General features: G+C 47.8%; 2 protein-coding genes across 2 annotated transcripts in view; one reads left to right on the forward strand and one right to left on the reverse strand.

Annotated features, from left to right (window-relative positions):
* Positions 1-3,162, forward strand: part of KLHDC2 (kelch domain containing 2) — a 14,419-nt gene extending 11,257 nt beyond the window's left edge. Inside the window, exons 12-14 of the mRNA XM_009321631.1 lie at positions 704-791; positions 2,071-2,123; positions 2,421-3,162. Coding sequence (XP_009319906.1) covers positions 704-791; positions 2,071-2,123; positions 2,421-2,544 — 265 coding nt within the window. The 3' untranslated portion in view covers positions 2,545-3,162. The remainder of the gene's footprint in view (positions 1-703; positions 792-2,070; positions 2,124-2,420) is intronic.
* Positions 3,163-4,030: 868 nt separating this feature from the next.
* NEMF (nuclear export mediator factor) overlaps positions 4,031-20,944 on the reverse strand; it is a 36,414-nt gene continuing 19,500 nt past the window's right edge. Inside the window, exons 7-33 of the mRNA XM_009321632.1 lie at positions 20,543-20,629; positions 19,510-19,586; positions 18,900-18,970; positions 18,734-18,809; positions 17,623-17,685; positions 17,219-17,296; positions 16,630-16,838; positions 15,217-15,402; positions 14,658-14,721; positions 14,041-14,129; positions 13,280-13,383; positions 12,785-12,847; positions 11,892-12,004; positions 11,184-11,241; positions 10,741-10,799; positions 10,152-10,272; positions 9,749-10,022; positions 8,831-8,873; positions 8,696-8,745; positions 8,181-8,328; positions 7,760-7,837; positions 7,484-7,678; positions 6,816-6,848; positions 5,812-5,912; positions 5,671-5,714; positions 5,495-5,574; positions 4,031-4,341 (exon numbers count right to left, since the gene is read on the reverse strand). Coding sequence (XP_009319907.1) covers positions 4,264-4,341; positions 5,495-5,574; positions 5,671-5,714; positions 5,812-5,912; positions 6,816-6,848; positions 7,484-7,678; positions 7,760-7,837; positions 8,181-8,328; positions 8,696-8,745; positions 8,831-8,873; positions 9,749-10,022; positions 10,152-10,272; positions 10,741-10,799; positions 11,184-11,241; positions 11,892-12,004; positions 12,785-12,847; positions 13,280-13,383; positions 14,041-14,129; positions 14,658-14,721; positions 15,217-15,402; positions 16,630-16,838; positions 17,219-17,296; positions 17,623-17,685; positions 18,734-18,809; positions 18,900-18,970; positions 19,510-19,586; positions 20,543-20,629 — 2,642 coding nt within the window. The 3' untranslated portion in view covers positions 4,031-4,263. The remainder of the gene's footprint in view (positions 4,342-5,494; positions 5,575-5,670; positions 5,715-5,811; positions 5,913-6,815; positions 6,849-7,483; positions 7,679-7,759; positions 7,838-8,180; positions 8,329-8,695; positions 8,746-8,830; positions 8,874-9,748; positions 10,023-10,151; positions 10,273-10,740; positions 10,800-11,183; positions 11,242-11,891; positions 12,005-12,784; positions 12,848-13,279; positions 13,384-14,040; positions 14,130-14,657; positions 14,722-15,216; positions 15,403-16,629; positions 16,839-17,218; positions 17,297-17,622; positions 17,686-18,733; positions 18,810-18,899; positions 18,971-19,509; positions 19,587-20,542; positions 20,630-20,944) is intronic.

The raw sequence follows: 20,944 nt of genomic DNA on the forward strand, positions 1-20,944 counted from the left end.
TTAAAAGCATCAGAACTACCGTGATGCATGTATATGGCATCGCAAACACTCGTGTCATGTGAGTTACTGTCATCCCTCTTGTTTGGGGGAGTGTTGTGATCCGAGGTTAAATGAGTCAAAGCAGCGATGCTTCCTGGCCTGCCCCCTTTGGCCTGGCTCTTGCTGCTGGTGGGGATGAGGAGGGGTTTGTTTTCCTGGAGCAGTGACAAGGCTGAGCTGCCGCCCCCCACCCGCTTTTTCCCCCCTTTGGAGCAGCAGGACGGTGACGGGTTGTTGCTGAACGCACACATGAGATCGGTTGTTTCCCCCGAGTCCGAGGAGAGCAATAACAAACAGTCAGTCAGATTTTGTAAGTCTTTTGACTCAAGTGGGGCATGAAAATAAAGTTTGTGCAAGCAGATGATGACAGCCATCCTCCAGAAGCGACAGGACTGTGGGTTTCACACATGCCTGCACTGGCAGGCAGCGTGCCGCTGAGCCCCGCAGCCCCGCAGCCCTGCTCTAACCAGGAGCCCTTACACAGCCTGTGGTTTGCTGACCAGTTTTCTTTCTCTGAACGTAAACTGCTTTTGAATTAGTCGCGTCTACAGCGTCCTGGTGGAAGGGCAAACTTGCGTGTGTTAACTTTAAATACAAAGCCTAAACCTGCGTTATTGGGCGGGGTGTTTTTCTGGTTTAATGCAGTGCTGACTTCTGTTTCTAGGTTGTGGCATACCGCTTGTGCAAGCGAAGAGGGAGAGGTGATCGTCTTTGGGGGCTGTGCCAACAACTTACTTGCCCATTCTAAAGCTGTAAGTTTATTTCGAGCTTTCCCTTCCCGCGCAGCCCGGCCCTTCCCGCAGGAGCCGTGGCGTCTTATCACTCCAGCAAGCGTGAAATGCTTGTGGTCGGCAGCGTGATCTCGTGATGACTGACAAAGGTGCAGAAACAAAGTTTGAAGGGGAAATGTTTTGATGCTTTTCTGGAAACCAGGTCATTATTCATTATTTAAACAAACTCTGACTTACTTTCCCTCACACGTGTGTTTCACTTGGAGCCCCTTACCTCCCAATGACTTCTTTACCTTTGCCCTGTGCTTCTGATGGGGGTGCTTCCAGGGAGCCCCTCCCAAAGTAACTTCTTCACTGTGATACCTACAGAGAGGGCTGGTGAGAAGGGGCTGAACAGAGAGGGGCACTCCAGCCAGGACGGGGGTGTCCTCAGGTCTGTAAAAACACAAGTAGGCTGGAAAGGGTGACCGGGAACAAGCACCTGCTAGTGTAAGAACCAGTGGGCGTCAGCTGGAACGGGCGAGTGGCAAACAAGAGTGGGGCAACACTTCTTTATGCACCAGCAGCTCAGCTCTGGCAGATGACATGTTTGTTTAGGTGCGTTCAAGGCTTATGCACCAGCAGCTCAGCTCTGGCACGTTTGTTTAGGTGCGTTCAAGGCACAGGCATAACCATTTAACAAAACCCCAAAAACATTGACTGCCGAGCCTGTCAACGGTCCCCGTGTCCACAGTCCCTCGGTGCAGAGCCCTGAAGAGGTGGAGACTCTGCCCGCAGGTGGTGGTCCTGTTCTCTCCCCCCGAGCACGGGTGTTGGCCAGGGTCAGAGCTGGGCCGCGGGGCTCACAGGGCCCTTCCCTTACGCACTCGTGCCGACTGTAGCTCCTAGCCCTCCCGGGCCGGGCCCGGGCTCCACCCAGCCCAGTCCCCGGTCCGACAGCAACAGGAGGTGCTGCGCAGGGAGAGCCTGTGAGCCTGGCCACTGCGCGCCCGTTCCCCTCCAGCAGTGTGTATGAAGTGGCACCAGACCTGTTTTTTGGTTCATCTGTAGTTCCCCGACTGCCCGTAACTTCCCGTAGCGTAAGATTCAGAGAGCAATTCTGCGTTCGGCTTGTCTGCTGCCTTTGTGATTTACGTGAAGTCCAGTCTACTCCCCACCGTCGGCCTCTCCTCTCCGGCCCCCAGGGCCGTGCCGTTTGCTTTCCTTTCCAAGGTCCGTTGGTGTGACCCTCGGCTGGTTTGGCTCCTGCTGTAATAATGTGACTCCACATAACCAAACTGCTTCTCTCTCTCCCCCCCAGGCTCACAGTAACGAAATACTTGTGTTTTCTCTACAACCAAGATCTCTTGTAAGGTAAGAAAGCAAGACTTCAACATTAAACTGTCGTGTCTCCATCTAAAACAAGTAGTGCAGGGTTACCGCCAGACCGTTTCTTATGTTCCCAAAACACTTGAAAACATTTCTTCCCCTAAAGAATGCTGAAGGAACAGCAGGCACTTAGGAGAGGATAGAGCACGATTCCTTCCAGAAGCACCCATTTGGCACTGACGATGGGAACGAGCCCTCACGAAATAGCTGTAAAGAATGAGGTTACCTTGCAGCCCTTGTTCCAAACGGTGCTAACACCGGCCGTGTTTCCCTCTCCCCAAGGCTGTGCCTCGAAGCAGTCATTTGCTTTAAGGAGATGCTGGCCAGTTCCTGGAATTGCCTCCCCAAGCACTTGCTGCACAGCGTCAATCAGCGGTTTGGAAGCAACAACACATCGGGCTCCTGAGCCCTCTGCAGACGTCTCTGCACGAGCTGCGCGTGGATGAGCAGTTCTACGAAGGTGTAATAATTTTACCAAGTGTGGCAAACATTAAACTTGTATAGGTTACAGATCTGTATTGTTGTAGGTAGTCGCTTCTTGCCTTTAAGTTGCATGTGAATGGCCTAGAGAGAACCTATTTTTGTGTAAAGATGTTTGCAATAAATGTATTTAATGCAAGTGGAGATGTATCCTGTGCTTAAGCTAAAACTAGTTCTGGGTTTGTCCACCTTGAAGTACGTGCGAGGGCCAGCCCCGAGCAAGAAGCTGGGGCGTGCATGTGTGGAAATACTTGTTACGGAGTCCCTAGTCAAGGACCCGAGGACTTTAGTGGTTGTGCACGCCACGACTGTTGAAGAGGAGTGTTGCTTTAGTCTAGGCTGAACGGCTGAGTGACGGGTGAGCAGTCCTGTTCTAGTCTACAGCGTTAGGAAACTGTCTGCTTAACGCTTTGCCACAAATGCTTAAGGTCAGAGAAATGGGATTTTGGAAATTGTGTGTTGTCAGAGCTGATAAACTGTCGTGAACCTTCAGATGTTAAAGCTCCACTACTCTCTGCTTGTTTGTAGTTTTGATTTTTTGGAACTCTGTGTTGTGGAACTTCAATTGTGAACCTTAGGTAGCAGATACTCTGCCCTGAGAAGTGTAACTGAAAGTGCTTGAGCCTGTTACCAGCTGTGTCGGTAACCTGTGGAGCTCACCCCCAGCTGGAACAGCCTGCAGGACTTCAGCTTGGTGGAGGTACACCGAAAGCGGCGGTGGGATGGGTCAGTGCCTGCCTTCGCTGACTCAGCTCCGTCTGTCAGCAGGTGACATCGGGGACAAGGAACAGGCTGTGCTGCTGTGGGGAAGGGGTGAAATCATGTTGGAGCTGTCCTCAAAAAAAAAAAATTAAAAAAACCCTTTGACTTCTAGAACAAAATAATTCCTGTATTGCAATTCCTGCGCCGGTTTCTTTTGTAAGCTTTAGCTATGGCATGATTAAGCGCCCAGGGTGGTGCAGACCATCAGAGCGGAGCTGTGGGTTCACGTCTCCCTCTGGGGTGTGCTGATACAGCACAGGGGGGTTTATTCTGACTCGAGCTCCCGCTCTTCTTCCCTGCGTGTTCCTCACCTCCACGGGGGTAAAAATTAGGCAGCCACAGTTGGGCTGTGCTGGTGGGAGCAGGTGCTCTGGAGGGCTAGGGCTGGAGCGGCACCTTCCGTCTCCTGGCAGCCGATGGCGTATTTGGGGGGAAAAAGAAAATTCTGCCTTTTCTCAAGTGAAGCATTTTGCACTGAAACTCTCCCGCTTCTACTAGAAACTCCGGTCCCCTTCGGAGGAAAGGGGCAGGCGTTGGGAAGAAACACCGCCAGAGAGTTCTGCTGCAGCAACGCCAGGCAGGCCTTGGCCCGGCAGCGAGGGGAAGGAGCGCTCGGCTCCAGCATTCAAAGCATTAGAGAACGAACAGCGTGAGATCACATCGCTGACCAAACGCCAGCAATTTACTTGCGTATCTTTATGGTAGCTGTGTGGAGTTGTTGGAGTCCATCTACATCGCGATGCAGGAACTGGCCCTCGTCTGCCAGCTACCGTGGAAGCTAAATTCAGTCACGTTAACAGCGGTCCGGGTCGGTCGGTCGGACCGTCCCATCTGCAGGTGCCGTTGCAGCGGCAGTTTGGTGGTGAGAAACCCAAGTACGGAATCACTTCTTTTTCCTGTTCAGGAGATGAGGTGCGGACACTTTCACTTTACCGGGAATATTTCTTGACAAATCGGTATCCTGCAAAACGTTAAAACGAGAAATTGAACACGGCAGCAAAGCGCTCAGGAACATCTTCCTCACCCCCGCTAGTGCTTCTGCGTCTGCTGGCAGGAGCTGATGGGCCCGTTTCTGCCAGCTTTCCCCCAAAAGACAATAAGGCTGATGTCAGGCTTCTGCTCTCGCGCCGGGTTTCATTAGTGAAAGACTTAATGGTTTCCTGTGCAGCTCCCACTAATCGGCTCCACTCGGCTCTGGCTGGGCCAGCGGTTCCCTGGGCGCTACCTGCTTCAAGGTCATCAACCGTTAATTGTGTTTTTCTAGCAGAGTGCCACAAAAAGTCAACATTAAGGCTGCTGCTATTCAATGTTTCTGATCAGTGAACTGTTACAGGCCAACGAGGACCTGTCACAGAGCAGTCTGGGCTGCCTGATAAACGGGGATCGCTGACGTGAAATGGGAAATAAACACCTGAGGACTGAAAGTCACAACAGGCAGCGCAGGAGGAGCGGGGGGACTGTGGCGCAAACGGCTGACAGAGCCACGGGAGAAGAGCACGGCAAGGAACCAGCCCTCTCCCCGGCGGCAGGCACCGGAGCGCACAGACTGATGGTGCCAATTTGAAAAGGAAATGGAGGAAACAGCAAGAGAGCAGAAGAAAACGGCATCGGGCGGGCTAAGACCTGCCTGAGCAGGGAGACGATGCGCTCACCCGGCCCGTGGTAAGCACCTTGCCGGGGGAGAGGGGCAGGCAAAAGCCCGCCGTGAGCAGCGCAGCAGGACGATGCCTCCAGCCCGAGCCCAGCTGAACTCCCAGTGCAGGTACCTGCTCCTTCCACACGCTGCCAGCGGGAGTGGGAACTTCCCCTCCCAGAACCAGAGGATTTTTTGGAAGATGATGCTTTTGTCAGACACGTTACTTAAGATCAAGAGAGAGACAATATGGAAACTTAAGGCCCAGTGCTGTAGGTGAGGCTCAATTTCTAGCGATTCTTTCCAGCCGAAGCAGTACATCCTCCCCAGCAGTACTGACAAACACAACACTGCTATTAAAAAAAAAAAAAGCACTAGCATGCTTGGTTTTGGAGGTGTTTACCCCCAGAATGGCACTAGTGGACATTTTGCTGCCGCTGTTACATTTGTAGAAGAGAAACTGTGTAGAAAAACCAGTCACCTTTACACTGCGGAACAGGTCTTTTTCTCTTGCACTAGCTTCTTTGGATTGCATAAAATTATGCAAGGCAATCTTTGCAGCTGTAAAAACACAGGGAAGATTTAAACAGGACGTAAAAACGTGCTGGCTTCAATAAGAAGAGCACTGAGAAGGATTCAAGTGCTTTAATACAGTACCTTTTCCCTTCTTTTGGGTGCCCGGAGTGAGCTTGACTTTGTACCTTTCAAAAGAAAAGGTTTCTGTAAGTAGCACGCCGGCCCCCCTCGGCCAGGGCAGGCTGCCGCCAAACCCTTCCCACAGAAAGGGCTGCAACTTACTTATAGTTCGTCATCGCCGTGTAGGGGAGGGGAACGCGAAAGGCCAGAATGTCCTCGGGGTGTGGCTGGCCAGTCAGGGAGTCCAGCAAGGCCTCGCCTTCCTGAACGGGCAAAGGAGCGTCACTGTGAAACCAGACAGCGTCTCTCCAGCCCCTGACTACCGGTTTCGCCGGGGGCAGCGGCTGAAGGGTCTCCCCTTCCAGCTGAACTACAGCAGCAGCTGCAATCCCACAGGTACCCTGCGTCAGATCTCGTCACGGGGTTACCCAAACGTACTCGGTTTAGCTTTATCACTCACTTCACTGGCACTGAACTACCAAGCCACCATTCGTTACTGACCGTCTTTGATTACTAAAATCACATCATTTGAAACAGGACGGACCTTGGTTTTAAATGACCCAAATGGGAGCCCCAAATGTAGTTACGTCTTCGCAGGGTCACCAAACGCTTCCCCCCCCCCCGACAACCATTATCTTCCTTCATTAAAGAATTCAAAGGAATCGACTTATTTCCAGCCTTGGGCAACACCCACAGCCTGTAATTATAGACAAATTTGAGGCGATTTTATATGTAAATAAACTTGTAAACTAAAGAACAACTTGCAGTGCGTGGTATTGTGCCGTCCTCCAGCCCAGAGCCACCGTTACCGGGGGGTGCAAAGGCCTCCAGAGGGAAAGGCAAGGGACAAACTTCAATTTAGCCAGCCCCTAGTTTCTACAGGGGATGTACGCGACAAGCAGGGTAGGAAGAATAAAGAGGTTACGTTTTTTTTTAAAAATACAAGAAAGCTGGGTCCAAACAGCCACGGGCAAGAAGGGGACTTGAACAGCAGAGCCGTACCCTTCTGGAGGGCTCGCACGTGAACCAGCCCCAGCCTGCTGCAAGCCCGTGCCTCTGGTCCTGCTCACAGGGAGGTGTGTGCTGCAGCGCGGGGCCTGCCAGCTTCGGGCAGGAATAAAGCCCTCTCCTCAGCACCTACCGGAGTTTCAAAGACGAGCATTTACCTCAACTCCCGGCTGCTCCTGGTCTTGCTCCTCCTGCACACACAAACAAAGGAGACATCAGAGCTGAAATGAGCACGCGGCAGCTTTTTTCTCCCCCAGCCCCTGGAGAAGATCAATTCTTTTATCAGCAGCACCTAGAAAGCCACATTCTCACTGCAAAGAGAATTTAACTTATTTCAAAGCAAAGGTAAGAAGAGCACTTTTATGTGGGTGAGGGGAGGAATATTTCTTTCAAAACTCTAATTTGCTTGGCACACGCCAAGCTGGGAGGAGAGAGATGGGCTGTGATGCAGAGACACTGACTCACAACAACAGATCTGGAGAGCGCTCAGTTACATTTCAGCTGCGCCGAGTGGGAGGTATTGACTTCACTGGGTCCTCGGCAGCCTGGCAAGGCTCGGTACTCCTCCGAGCCCTCGTTCTGGCTGTGCTGGGAACGCAGTGCGCACGTAGATTGCTGCAGGGTTTTTTGCTGCTTCTTGAAACCCAGAGGCTCCCAGAGTCATGGCATTAGGCACAGTGTTCTCCACAGTGCCCCAAAACCAGCAAGAGCTGCTCAGCCTCCCTGGCAGAACAGAGCTACGCAGTGCCAGGAGAGCCATGGTAGAGGGTGAGAAGGGACAGACGCGTGGACAGGAGAGGAGAGGAGAGGCGAGCGTGCTGCTCACCTTCTCATCCTGCTGCTCCTCCAGGGCTGGGTCCTGCGACTCGTGCAGCAGGACTCCTGCTGGGAGCGTCGCCTTGCCCCCTCCAGCACCATGACGCACAGCCTTGGGTTTCTGCTGTTGCTTCTTTGCTGGCTCTTCTTTTGTCTTCCCCTTTTTCCCTTTTTTCCCTTTCTCCTCCTTGTTTGACCCTGCAGACTGGGGTTACACACAGAGGTGGTCAGAGCCAACGACCCAAGGGACTGCGTCACAGGGGGAGGCAGAACTCCTCTCACTCACCCCCAGCAGCTTCATGATGAGCTCCCGGTCCTCCTCGTCCTGGTCCTTGTACTTCTCCTTCATCTTCTTCATTTTACTCTGCAGAAGAAAAGACACCAACAGCTTTAGAAACAATGACTTTTGCAGAGTTCTGCATCCACAGACAAACACCTAGATGCTGACCCCACACGCGCTTTCCTTCCAGGTCTCCTGAACCTCTTTCAGAGCAGCTCACCAGTAACCAAGAGACTGCGGTTTCAGTGAGGAAAGCACAGCGTGCTCAATGCTAACAGACCAGCACCATCATCCTGAAGCCACCAAGAGCACCACCGAGAGTCTAAAACTATCAGGCAGCCACAGATGTCTGACAGAAACCTGGTATTTCTGTCCACACTTCACGTGGCAACGGCTCAACCCGTGGGTAAACCTGGTCCCTGCCTACCTTTTGGCCCCGCTTGATGGGCTGAGGGGCCGGCACACCCTTATTGGTGTTGGGAGCAGGGGGAGGCTGTGTCTCCGTCTCCCTCTGCTTCTCTTCGGGCGGCTCCAAGTTCTCAGAGTCGTTTTGCTGCTTCTTTTTCTTCATTTCTCTAAGGAAAACAATCACTTGACACACTGCCTCTTGTTGCGACAAGAGAGGCTGCTGCTCTCCTGCCAGCATTACCACCCTGCTTCCATGCCACGGGGCTACGGGCGAACCACGTACACTGCAAATAACCCCTCCTCAGTAAAACCTCTCGAGCCCACGAGTACACAAGAAACTGTTTGTTCACAACCAGCACTCCCGACGGACAGGAAGGAGCAGCCGCCATCCCACAGGCAGGACCCAAATGCAGGACGGACAATCGACATGGACCAGCCCAGACCGGGAGGTGCGAGGCATGCCCTGCGCCCAGGTCCTGCAGAGGGAACGGGGAGGAGGCCTTCACCTCACCGCAAACACAAAGAGGCTCTCACCTCCTCTCCTTGGCAGACAGATGCCTTCGCCCCTGGGACTTGCTGTCACTCTAAGAAGTGAAACGCAGTTAGAGCACACCATGTCCAGCAGCAGTTCACACTGCTCTTTGCCAAACATCTGAGCTGGGACCTTACCAAGTTGGGTTCTTCCTCTTTGGGAACGATTTTCTGCAGGGATCTGTGGGGAGATCACATTGGAGCTCATCAACGGACGAAGAGCAGCTCAACCACGGACGCATCACCACAGCCCAGACATTGGCTAACTTGGCTGCACCGCTTTCAGCTTTCTAGTTCTTGAAAATCCCAGCTTTGGTGAATGGAAAAGGGCAGCAATACCGGGATTCAGTTTACAAAACAAGCCTTCAGATCTCTGCCAGCTTGTCTCACGCACACACACAAACAAGCAACAAAGACAGCCTGGGTACAGTACGCGCTAAAGGAACCCCCGATGTTCAGCTTCCCATGCGCGCAGCCCCGCTCAGCTGTGGTATTCCCTGCAGACCTGCTTCCACCCACTCAATCCTGTCTCCCTGCACCCTTCTAAGGAGTGCGATTTCCAGGGAGAACAGGGAGATGAGCTCATCTCACAGCCACATGCAGAGCAATAACTCAGCACCGGCTTGGCAGAGCAGAAACAACTCATGACTCAGTTTCTCAGGTCTGAACAGCTCTGAAAAGGAAATGGGGGCAGCCATCTCCTGAGGAGCAAAATCAGTGCATGGTGGTCAAGGGACGCTCAGGCCAAAACAGGGAATAGCAGCGACGAAAGAGCCAGACACCCCTGTGTGCACGTGTGTGTACTTCAGGAGGGGGGGTCCAAAGCAAGCAGCCCACAAAGAAGAGCCGTGCAGGGAAATGGCAGGGAACGGTACAGAGCGTGGCAGTATTCCCGCAGTACAGGCTTGCTGCCCTGCACTCCGGCAGCCTGCAGAGCTGAGCATCGAAAGAAGTGACGGCAACTCATCGCGGCCCTTGTCTTGGCAGCGTTTTAACAGTACGGAGATTCTCAGAAGTGCCCACATTGCTGATAAGCGCAGCTGCTTCTTTGCTTACCTTTGAGACTGAAGATGCGACAGGTCGATTGTTGTATCTGGGTAATTTACCTCTTCCTCCTTCACGTCGCTCTTTGACTCCGGATGGTCCACTTCATCTTCAGATTCTCCATCATCCTCTTCGGAGTCACGCTCTGGCGCAGGAGGTGTGTTTACTCTGCCCTGGTCAAGGTCAGCAATGCCCTCATCACGATTACTCTCAGACACGGCTTCCACATCCTCTGGTGCTTCCTGACACTCTGCTTTTTCCTCTTCGCTGCTGCTGTCTCCTCCTTCTGGGGCACACAGGTGAGGAAAACGCAGTTCATGTTAGAAACGCCAAACTGACCCATAACACAGTGCCAAATCCCAAACAGTCCCGCCCGTCAGCAGTGCACACAGCACCCCAGTTACATCCACTGTACCTAATAGCTCCACTTCTTCGGACACCAGTTCACTGGCACTGCTGGAAACCATTTCCAGATCCTCATCCTGTACTTTGATCTTCCTTTCTTCTCGGTGTCTCCAAACACAGCTTTCATCCACCTAACAACAGAAGCGCCTTTACGTTAGGCCAGTGATGTTTGCTAGCCCATTCAGAGAACACCTGACTCAGCTTTATTCTTTCCCTTTCATCATTTTTTGCCATTCAAAAGGCAGGAAAACTAAACCAGCACATTTAAACCCAAGTCTGACAACCTAGAAAGTACAACTAGTGAGGAGGCACACGTAGCTGCACAACCAGCAGGCTCCCTAAACATGCATACGCTTCAAACAGAGCTGGTATGAAAACCTAGCAGAGGTAGTAAAGTTCACAGTGTCTGTTTTAAATGACGACAGTGCAAACTGGGGAAAAATGGGAATGAAAGCAGAGTAATTTTCAGGAAGTAGCATTTTATGGGATTTGTCCCAGTGGGAAAAGAAGTAATTGGGAAGCAAGAACCAGAAAATAAGCCTCCTACAGCTCAAACCAAATTACAAAAGCCAGCAGAAGCTGCACAGAGAAAGCAGTACCTTAAACAAGAAGCTAAAGCCCATCATCAGATATGAAGGTGGAAGAAAATTCTTCTTCCCTGAAAAACAAAGGCAGATTCTCATGAGGAGGTTTAATAGCTATGATACATGACGTATTTTGAAAATTCATTTTATTAGAGGCTTTAGGCTACCAAAAAATTACACTGCGGCTTGTTCTCTCTCTTGGATGACACCAGAACAGGAGGAACTCAAAAGCAGCTTAGCTAACGATCTTCTGCCCCAGGCCTCAGCTAGAAATGCTGCTGCAGCTGCCTGATATTCAGTCTAAACCACTCAGAACAGATTTTCAGGAGAAGAGCGGAATCTGTCGGCTGCCACGGTGAGGGGGGCAGCTCAGGTGGCTGCCACCGCAGGACAGCACAGCATAGCACCTTCAGACAAAATGCCTGCTGTCAAATTCACACTGTTCCTTTGTGCCTCACCTCGGATCATGAAGCTTCCAGTAGTGAGGTATTCTCCTGTAGGTGCAGTCTTAGAAACCTAAAAAAAAACATGATATACTATAAAGAGCATCTCTCACAGAAGGCCAGCACTGTGTAATAACAGCACTAACAAAAGCAACATTCAAGCAAGCTGCGTTTTTAACTTATGGGAACAGTTCGCAGAAGGACTCCATTTCCGAGGGGTTCTTCCTGTCCTTTGTAGGGTATTTTCCTAAGAGATGTTTCAATTCAATCACACACCACTGGCACTACGTTTTAGAAGTCGTGGGTAACTGTGTTATTCAGGAAATAAAAACACTAAAGGCACTGCGACCTTCAGTTTAATGTCATCTCTCCACCCTCACACTTGAGTTGATTGGAAGCACAGCAAGACTGCGGTTCATACACAAGCTAGAAGCCCAACTGAAAAACAGTGAAAACTTCATTTTCAGTACAAGCCCTTCCCCTCTGTTAATAAGAAGCCAAGCCTGCAGCGTTTCCTCTGTCATGTGCATGTCATATCAGAGGTTATCCCTCCACCCCTGGCCCTAAGTGCGGCAGAGCCAGGGAGAACCTGCACGGAACGGTATCAGAGAACAAAAGTTTCACCCGCATCCATCAGTTCCCACACAGAGACACTTCGTCTGCAGTCACACACCAGTTCCTTCAGATGTTCTGTCTGCAAAGCTCATGCACGAGTGTCCTTACCTGGTTGTGGGAGACCCACCAAGCGCTGGTGACAACACGGGCATCCCAGGCAGCACTGTAACACAAGGCCATTGTGCCTGCCTCCGTCAGGGTTCGTGGAGGGATCGGTTCACCTACAAAGTAACACCCAACACATCAGTGAACGCGATCCATGCACAACAGATGAAGTTCTCCAACTTCCACACGTGCCCTAATCCAGCGTGTGAGCTTTCCAGGGGCCCCGGGCAGAGACAATACGGCCTGGCTAAGCTTGAAGGCAGTACGGACAGAGCAGAAGCAGCGTCAGCAGCTGCTCTTCACAGCTCCCCAACAGAGGCTGAAGCCAGCTGTGCTACTGCTCCTTCCTCAGCTCAGCTCCACAAGGGAGCAGTAACTGTGCTCCTCACAACACAAGGCCAACTTCCACTACCTCCCAGGAACGGGGCACAGACAGGGTTTGCACAGCTGGTCTCCCATGAGATCCATCCCACCGCGTTAACACTTCTCTGCCAAAATCAGCACCCTCTGTCAGCACCCAAACTGCTTATGCCACTGATCAGTCTCAGCAGGACTCCAGTCCCTGCGGCCAGCAGCAAGCACTTGCACCACCGCCTCTGCCGGTGACTAACGCTTGTCTCTGTGAGCACACCTCCATTGCTCCTTCCCACCAGGAGCTCAACTGAGCAATTGCAAGCAGCCAGTCATGGCTGGGAAGCAGCAGCAGTCAGTGACAACCTGATCTTGGAAGGACTGATGCCTCTCACATCCTAAGGGAAACGTCTGCTGGAGCTGGGTACCACTGCAAGGGGGGGAGGCAGCTCGCCGGGCTGGGCTCAGACATGCAATGCAGAGACTGCCAGTTCACAGTGCCCCCGGGCTTCTACGAGTCCCTGCATCAGCCCCACACAAGGTACCTGACGGGTTCTTGATCACGCAGCTTGTGGCTCCATGGAGATCGGCATGCACGTATATGTCCCCTGGAAAAGAAGGGACTCGAATCAGTCACACGCGCGGTAACTACACAGATCACTCGAGCTAAGGTGAAGGTTTCTGATGTTAGCTGGAAACAGCTATTTTGGCTGCAAGGAGCAGGATGGGAAAAGGATACAGAAGCCTTTTAGTCCATCCCAGTTGCTCTAGGGAGATTCAGCTCCTTTGCTCCTGACGGGAGCCCGTCCAACCTACTCTCATCCCATGGTGCTGGAGGGTCCAGTCTCCCACAGCAGGCCCCCCAGCACTCCAGGGACAACACACACGCAGTCCCTAGGATTCACCATCACCGAAGACCCCTTTTACCTAAGACCCAACTTAAGAACACACCAGACAGACCTTCCCATGTCATTCTTTTACATTTACAAAACCGGAAAATAAGAGAGAAACCGATATCCTCCACTTAATCAGACTCTCACCTGGTTTAAGATACCGCTTTACAATCAGCTCATTCTGCTGTTGATCTCTTCCAGCAATAATAAGGTAATTCTCAGAACTAATGAACCACAGGAACTTCTCAAACCTGCCAAATTACATCAATCCATTGTGTGAAAAACACCTGGAACTGACAGAACATTACAAAGGTATTTTTTATACCAAACTCTAAGAATATCCATCTTGGCATCTACTCCTTACAAAAGACGCTGTGAATAGTTTCACATCCATCCATATGCCTGGGGCATAAAAACAAGGCACGGTACAAATATAACATCACTGGCAATGATATTTTGAGATGAAATGACAGGTACCATCACCACAAAGTCCAGCTGCCTCCTATTTATTTTTATTTTAATAATTCAGTTATTAGACTATAAAAAGCTTTGGGGTTTTGTTTTGTTTTTTGTTCTTGCTTTTTTTAAAAATCTACTGTTACTATTTCATAGAGCTGCCAGAAAGTGATGGTGAAGTTCCCTATTTTACTAAGCCCACATTCTTAGCTCTGTTAAAAGCAAAAAACTACAAGTCCATGTCCACTGAAAGGAACTTTCCCAGGCAAAGGCACTAACAGGATCAGGCCAGCACCTTCAAGGAGCAACTGTAAGAAGACTCAGTACAAAGTCTAGTGCTTAGAAATCGTAATTAGCTCCGCTTCTAAGCTAGTGAAAACTCAGCCCGACAGTCGTTCTAAATTTGCGCACATTCACAATACATTAGATAACAACAATGAAACTGTACTTGCCAATAGACCTTTCTCGCTTTCTGAATGGTGATAACGGTCTGAACTTCCCTCAATGTCTGCTTCGTCTTCTTCTCAGCCGATTTAAATGCCTATTTAGACAGAAAGCGTGATTGCAATCCGCCAGCACAGGAATCACAAAACTGGTAACTGAACAGCAGGAAAGTTGGTAGGAAATGTCTCTGAGCTTTTTCAGAGCGCAGGCTCCACGTACTGCTATTCACAGGCCTGCATTCCCCTCACGCACACGTAAGATAGCTGTCCTAAAACCTTCCTAAATCTCCACCCTGGATAGCTGCCCCCTGTGAAGATTACCAGCTCTTTGATCGTAAGGATTCCCACTGATTTTCCACTCCTGCCTCCACAAGTACCGGTCCGTCAACATTTCCACCTAGCACCTCTCTAGGTGTCCACAATGCTGCTGGTGGAAGCCGGATGATCCAGCAGGGACCTGCAATCCTCTGTTCAGTCAGCTTAAGAGCTCAAGAATGAAACAACCCTGGTTGATTGTTTTTATCTTTCATGTCTCAGTAGGACTACCTAGACCAGGTTAGGATTTTCCACTGATCAGTGACAGGGACTTTGCTTTTAAACATCTTCTAAAAACAAAGAAAAAATACCTTTTCTGCAGCTTCTACTGTCTTCTGAGTTTTCTTAGCTGCATGTCTTTTGTGATCGTAGTACCTGCGAAACACAAGTTTGTTTGTATCTGAAATCCCAGGAGATTCACTCATTTTTAGAATGTACTTATCACAGTCCTCTACGTTTGCCATTAGCATTCAGTTTTGAGAAGATTTTTTTTTAGCCCAGGTCTTCGGCTTAGTCTTCACCTGAGAAAAGCAGCCAGATGAAGTAAGTCCCCTCCTCAGACAGACAGAGCACTGCGTTTGGGTTAATGTGCGGCAAAAGCAGCCATTTTGTTCCATGCATCACTGTGCAGAATTGTACTCAAAATTAATTTAATGTGATAGCTAGAGACTAGCTGCTACGCAACAGTGAGATACTGGTTTTGGACCGAGCAAACACACGTCCTAGAGCTCAGGGCAAGCTACCCATTTCAATTTCTAACTTTTATTTTTAACAAGATATACACAGAGCCCTTCCTATGATGTTATCACCAACAACTGCAGGCATACAGAAACCTCTACCACCAAAGCACACATTTACTGTAAACCTTACTTTTTGGCATTGGCATACGCAGACAAGCTGAGATCAACATCAACTAATGACGGTTTGTTTTTCTGAGGTTTCTTCATCTGTTTGTTTTTATTCTTTTTCTTTTTTCCCTTTGGTTCTTCTGTTTCTTCCTTCTCTAAATCAGCATCCTCCTCCTCCTCTTCCTCTTCAGATAACACATATGGGTTCCTAAAAACACATGACATCATATGATTAAGATAAGAGAACTGGTTATTTTTTACCGTTAGTGCAATGCACTCTTACTTCCATTCTCTCGTGAAGACTGGAAATGGCCTTTTCTTTTATAAAGTAAAAGAAACACAAGACATTCTATGCGTGATCGCCACTTGAAAAGAGAACAGCTGCATCATCATACTGACTCATTGAACAGGACAGCAACGCGCTGGTTTAAAACCTCAAAAAAATATCTGCTCCACTGTTTTCAAAGAGGTATGCTGAGCACACACTAGCTGGATTTGTATTTGCTTCTCACCAGGATGTTAAATCCTGCTCGATACAGCTGTACTAAGTCTGTGTAGCAAAAGGAGGTGGAGCAGCATAAAATAACGTTCTTCATAAAGGAAAATGTATCTCCATAGTCCTCTGTACTAAGGATGCATGATTCAACACTCGGTGGACTGACTGAGCGGTTTGATCGGCGAAGTGATCACTACTCACTACTAAAACAGACGGAGAAAAGAGCCTGACGACACAGTTGCCAACACAGAACTCACTCCTGAAAACAAGTTTATTCTATACACTAACACTTCTGAAAATGAAGTAACTAAAAATTCATAAATTAACTTTGCCACATTACAGCTTTCATACCAAAAGTGCTAGCTATAAAAAAGAAAGTCTCACTTTTTTAACTCTAGCATCCCGATACACTGTCAGTCAGGTTTTTAAGGACACTCCAAATACTGCCTCACTGCCAGTTCTCTCATCAGGACTTCTACAAGAACCAGCATCAAAACTTGCAGCTCACAACAGCTGCAATCTTGAACCATCGGCCTTTCACTGGACTGCCGTTAGCAGTCAGCAGCGTCGGAAGGGGTGGGATCTCATGTGAACTTTAGATCAAAGAAGAGTAAATCAGAGAGAGTTAACTGCTGACCAACAGACTGGAGCTTTGGACCCATACGGCTTTAGGACACCTTCCAATGGTTCAGAATATAGTCAGACAGACTCTGAAAATACTAACCCAAAAGCTATTACAGTAACCAAATTGCTATTATTTTTGAAAGCAAAAGAGAAGGCATCCCACTTTGCTCACAGAACTATGTTCTCTTCATGCTGCTGTAAGAAAAACTGAACAATTTAAATACCAATACACAAGCTAAAAAGATACCTGTCTCCTGTGCAGCTCACACAGTCATCCTACTTGCATTTGGTACAGGGGATCTGCAATGTACTTACCTCAGCAGCATTGTGATATGATTTGTCTGAAGCTTTAATTCTTTGATTGCACTTGCAACGGGGTCTCCCTGCGCTTGAGCTTCTTTAACAATCGCTCCGATCTCTGTCCAGTCTATCTGGTTGGCTAACGCACTACGGACCACCTGGATGGCTCGGTCGACGATCTCCAAGTTCATTTCTATAAGTTCTCCTTTTATCTTATCAGCTTCCTTAAGGAAAGAAAAAAGTTTATACCCACTGAAGCTAAACACACGCTCAGCAATAGTCTAAAAGAAATAAAAGTAGTAATTAATACTGAGATGAAATCCAAGAATGGCACTGAAGTGATCACATAGCACAACGGCCAATTTGACTCCCGCAAGCAGAGCGGCACAAGCAAATTTTGGCAAGAGAGGTACAAAGCACCCGTAAGGGAGCAGAGCTCCACTGGGCAGGCCTAGGCTCCCTGAGGGGCTACAGGGTGCTCAGTGACAATGGAAGGCTTCACGTTGGGATCTAATGCTGTCCGTAGCAATGCAGACCAGCAGGTGTAACTCTTGAAGAAACATTACCTATCTTCTTAGTTAAAAAAAAAAAATCTCAGTCTTACCTGAGCTTGCTGAAGAGCTTCTAGTCTGTGCTCGTGATCCCTACGGACATTTTCAAGTTTCTTCAATGCTTGTTTTTCCTTTCAAAAATAAGAAAGATGGAAAAATATATATACAGAAATGGCACCTTATCACTTAATCACTGCAAGACATTCAACAGAGCATTCCAGCACAGAAAAATACAGCAGCAGAAGAGATGCAGAGTCTCCAAAATATTGTTGTTAACGCTATTACTTGTATTCCAAGCAGAACCAACTGCTACATTATACAACTTGAAATCCACTCCCTGACCACCACTGACTGACTCAGCATTTCCATAGCAGAAGTAAGGAATGACACCTCCCTCACCCCCGGCATTTGAAGCTCAGAGCCACCCCAGCTGCCCCACTCTTGGATGAGAGCATACCTGCTGCAATGCTTTCAGATCAATTTTCTGTCCCTCTAGCTTGGAGTAGAACTCGTCTGCTGCCTGCAAGAGAAAATCAGTTTTAAGAATCTCCAAGGTGCACTAACTTATACCAGCAACAAGCAGGCAGAGGAGGTTCCGCTCAAGACAGGTGGCTGCAAAGCACTAAAAGAGGAGACAGATGCTAAAACAGGGTTCAGTAACTTCCTCCATTTTACCTTCGCATGAGATGAGTTCAGCAAGACACCCGAGGATACGCCTCACTGCAAACCAGGGGCTATGCACAAGTAAGTAAGTGGCCAAACTACGGCCCACATTTTTTGCTAAGAAATGATGAAAAGGAAGCTGCTGTTTGACACAGTGTGCTCATCAGATTAAATGATTGCAACGATAGACCTGTCTGCCCTGAATTCCTGCTACTTCATAGGTCAGTTAAAAAAAAAACAACAAACCACAAAAAACAAAAAGTATGCCTAAGAACTGCTCCTGGTGTTCCAGTTGCCAGACACTGTGCTTAAAACAAAAGAAGAGGAAGATTTTAGGCTCCTTAGATCGTCGGTGCTGCGAAGGAGATGACAGAAATTCAGCCAAGAAGCAGGGCAGGAAAGTGAAATGGGAATTCTGGAGGTCAAGGTCAGGAACAACATGCAGTTAATGATTTCAGATGTTAATGAGTCAAGGACCAGGAAAGACAACACTCAAGGAAAATACTAAATCAGGTGCCTGAAGCTTTCAAAGTAGTAACCAGAAAAGTACAAATGTGATGACTGTGACGACCGTTCGTCCCCAGCAATAGCTCAGCACCTGAACTCTCCACTAACAAAACGTTTGACCAGGACTGATAACAGGTTCAATACACACCTCCATTCAGTGCCACATGCCGTATTTCAGCTACAGGATCTAAATGAGTTAAGAAAGACAACACTGCTCAGCAGTAGCCTAAAGGCCCCTTTTTAGTTGGCCTTTCCTGCATAAAACATTTATCCATAAAATTAATCATCTCTTCCAAGGTCTATGTTTTCATTAACAACTTCTGCGCTATATTTTAATTACTCTTTTTAGCATCAGTCAATTAAAGCACTTAAGTACAGTATCAGCAAAAGCACTGTACCTTATTGAATGAGTCAAATTCCAAGTACGGACATTTTGAATGTTGAGAAAACAAGAAAGGATGAAATTCCTCATATCTGTAAAATACACATTTGATATTATCACCTGAAAACTAATTTATGTTATGCAGACTAGTAGAAAAAGAAATAAATACTTCAAATATTTACGTGTAGATATCTTCTGCTGGTTTATCTGGTTCCAGGCTTGGCTTTTTCTCCTTTTTCTGGATAATATAACCCTAAAAGAATAAATAAATATGTCATCAGCATTTGTCTTTAAGGGATCCCCCTTATCTTGGCAAGGCAGCAAGTTTTAGGTGCTAACTGACTGATCAGCATGAGACAATAATTCATTCTAACAGGAAGACCTTGTGGCAGAAGCGATGTGATTGACTGGGTAAAGCCCCGACCGCTTCCTTGTCTTGACTCCAACTTATTCCAGAAAAACAGGTGAAATTCTCTTACGAACCTCAGGACTATCCTATAGCTTACCACACACATGCACGGTTTCCATGCAGAACACTGTTACCTGCTGTGAAAGCACAAGTGCAGTTCTCATAGGACCTACATAATCTGCTTGTAAATTATTTAATTGCTGCACATCCAGTGCAAGGAAGCAATTTTTTTTTTCCCCATCACTGCCTGGAGCCCAAGCTCACAGAGTAAAATCTGTAGCTGATAACACCAGGAACAAGCATGTGCTGAACAATACAGAATTAAACTGTTAGGCAGGTAATTCCTGCATAACTGATAACCAAGGTGCCCAACTGAGACCCACCTTTCCACTGAAGTTGTCAGTTAGTGTCATATATTCTTCTGCTTTCTCTAAAGCAATAAGCACTTTTTCAATATTTTCTAAAGAGAGGGGAGGGGGGAGGAGAGGAATATTTTAAAACACCTAGAACAGAAAGATACTTTTATATAAACATAGCACAAAAGCAAATCAACAAAAGACCCAGGCGACTGCTCTTCTAGTTAAGTGCCTGAAGCAACCTGTCCAACCTAACCGCGTTAAGGAGGATTCTAGCATGTCTCAGAAATAAAATCGCAGATATCCTTTACTCCTGGTGCTTCACTACAGCAATTACTGTTCATTTTAAACAGAAGCCTTAGTACACATTTTACATTTGGGGAATTTTTAATAAAAAAATCTATATAGGTACTTCTAAGACATAATTATTCAAGTTTCATGAAAAAAAAAAAAGACCACACAAATGCTAGCACTTTATAAAAATACAACTGCAGAGGCAAAGCATAAACCAGTAGCTGTGAGAAGTTATTTACTTGTTACAAAGTTGATTTATTAAACACCATAATGCAGTAGGAAGTAACAAATCCTTTTGATTTATGGCAAATATAAAACACACAAGAAAAATAAGACAACAGAAAACTCTATTCTGACTTTACAACCAAATTCATAATTTCCCAATAAATGTAAAGCTGCTACTTTATCAAATCCCCACCATGTTTGCTATAGATAAAGGAAGACTTTGATGCTAACTCTTCTATACAGGATTCTTGTAAAATATCCCTTTACACAGCCAGAGTTCACCTGATGTTTAAGGTAGTATCTCATTATAAAATCATTGAGACTATAGGAGGAGTCTGATGTTTTAATTCCGATATATGCACAATTCAAGAGTTTTAATGTGAACAAGGTTGGTCTCCAACTAAAAATCATTACAGTATATAACCATACGGTCAGAACTACAGGTTTAAGGATTACTTATCTCTTTGGAAAAAAATACTACACAGACATAAAAATTAACCGAATCGGCGGTACAGCCTTTAAAATATTATTTCCTACATACCTTTACTTTCCATATGCTGATCTATTTTGACATAACCCGAAAATCCAGCTTCTATAAGGCAATGCTCAATGAGAGTGGCTCCATAAGCTGTTAAACAAAAAAAAAAAAAAGAAGAATCATCTGTAGAAAACATTCACAATGAAATCTGTATCCACATTAAAATCATGGTAAGCGTTTCAACAAGCTATGGCCGCGAAACTACAGTCAATCCTTAGAGAGGCTGGGGAGAGCGAGGGAGTTGTGGTCCCAATTTCAGGAGGCAGAGCCCAGAGAGAGCAAGTGATCAGGACTCCCACGGTGGCCCTCTCAGAAATGCTCACTGGCCGGGCAGAGCACCTGCGTCTCCGCTCACAGCTGATGAGTTCTCACAAACTTAAGGATTATTAGGTTCATCTGGAACCG

Source organism: Pygoscelis adeliae, unplaced genomic scaffold, assembly GCF_000699105.1.
Source record: "Pygoscelis adeliae isolate BGI_AS28 unplaced genomic scaffold, ASM69910v1 Scaffold43, whole genome shotgun sequence".
In the NCBI taxonomy this organism is placed as follows: domain Eukaryota; kingdom Metazoa; phylum Chordata; class Aves; order Sphenisciformes; family Spheniscidae; genus Pygoscelis; species Pygoscelis adeliae.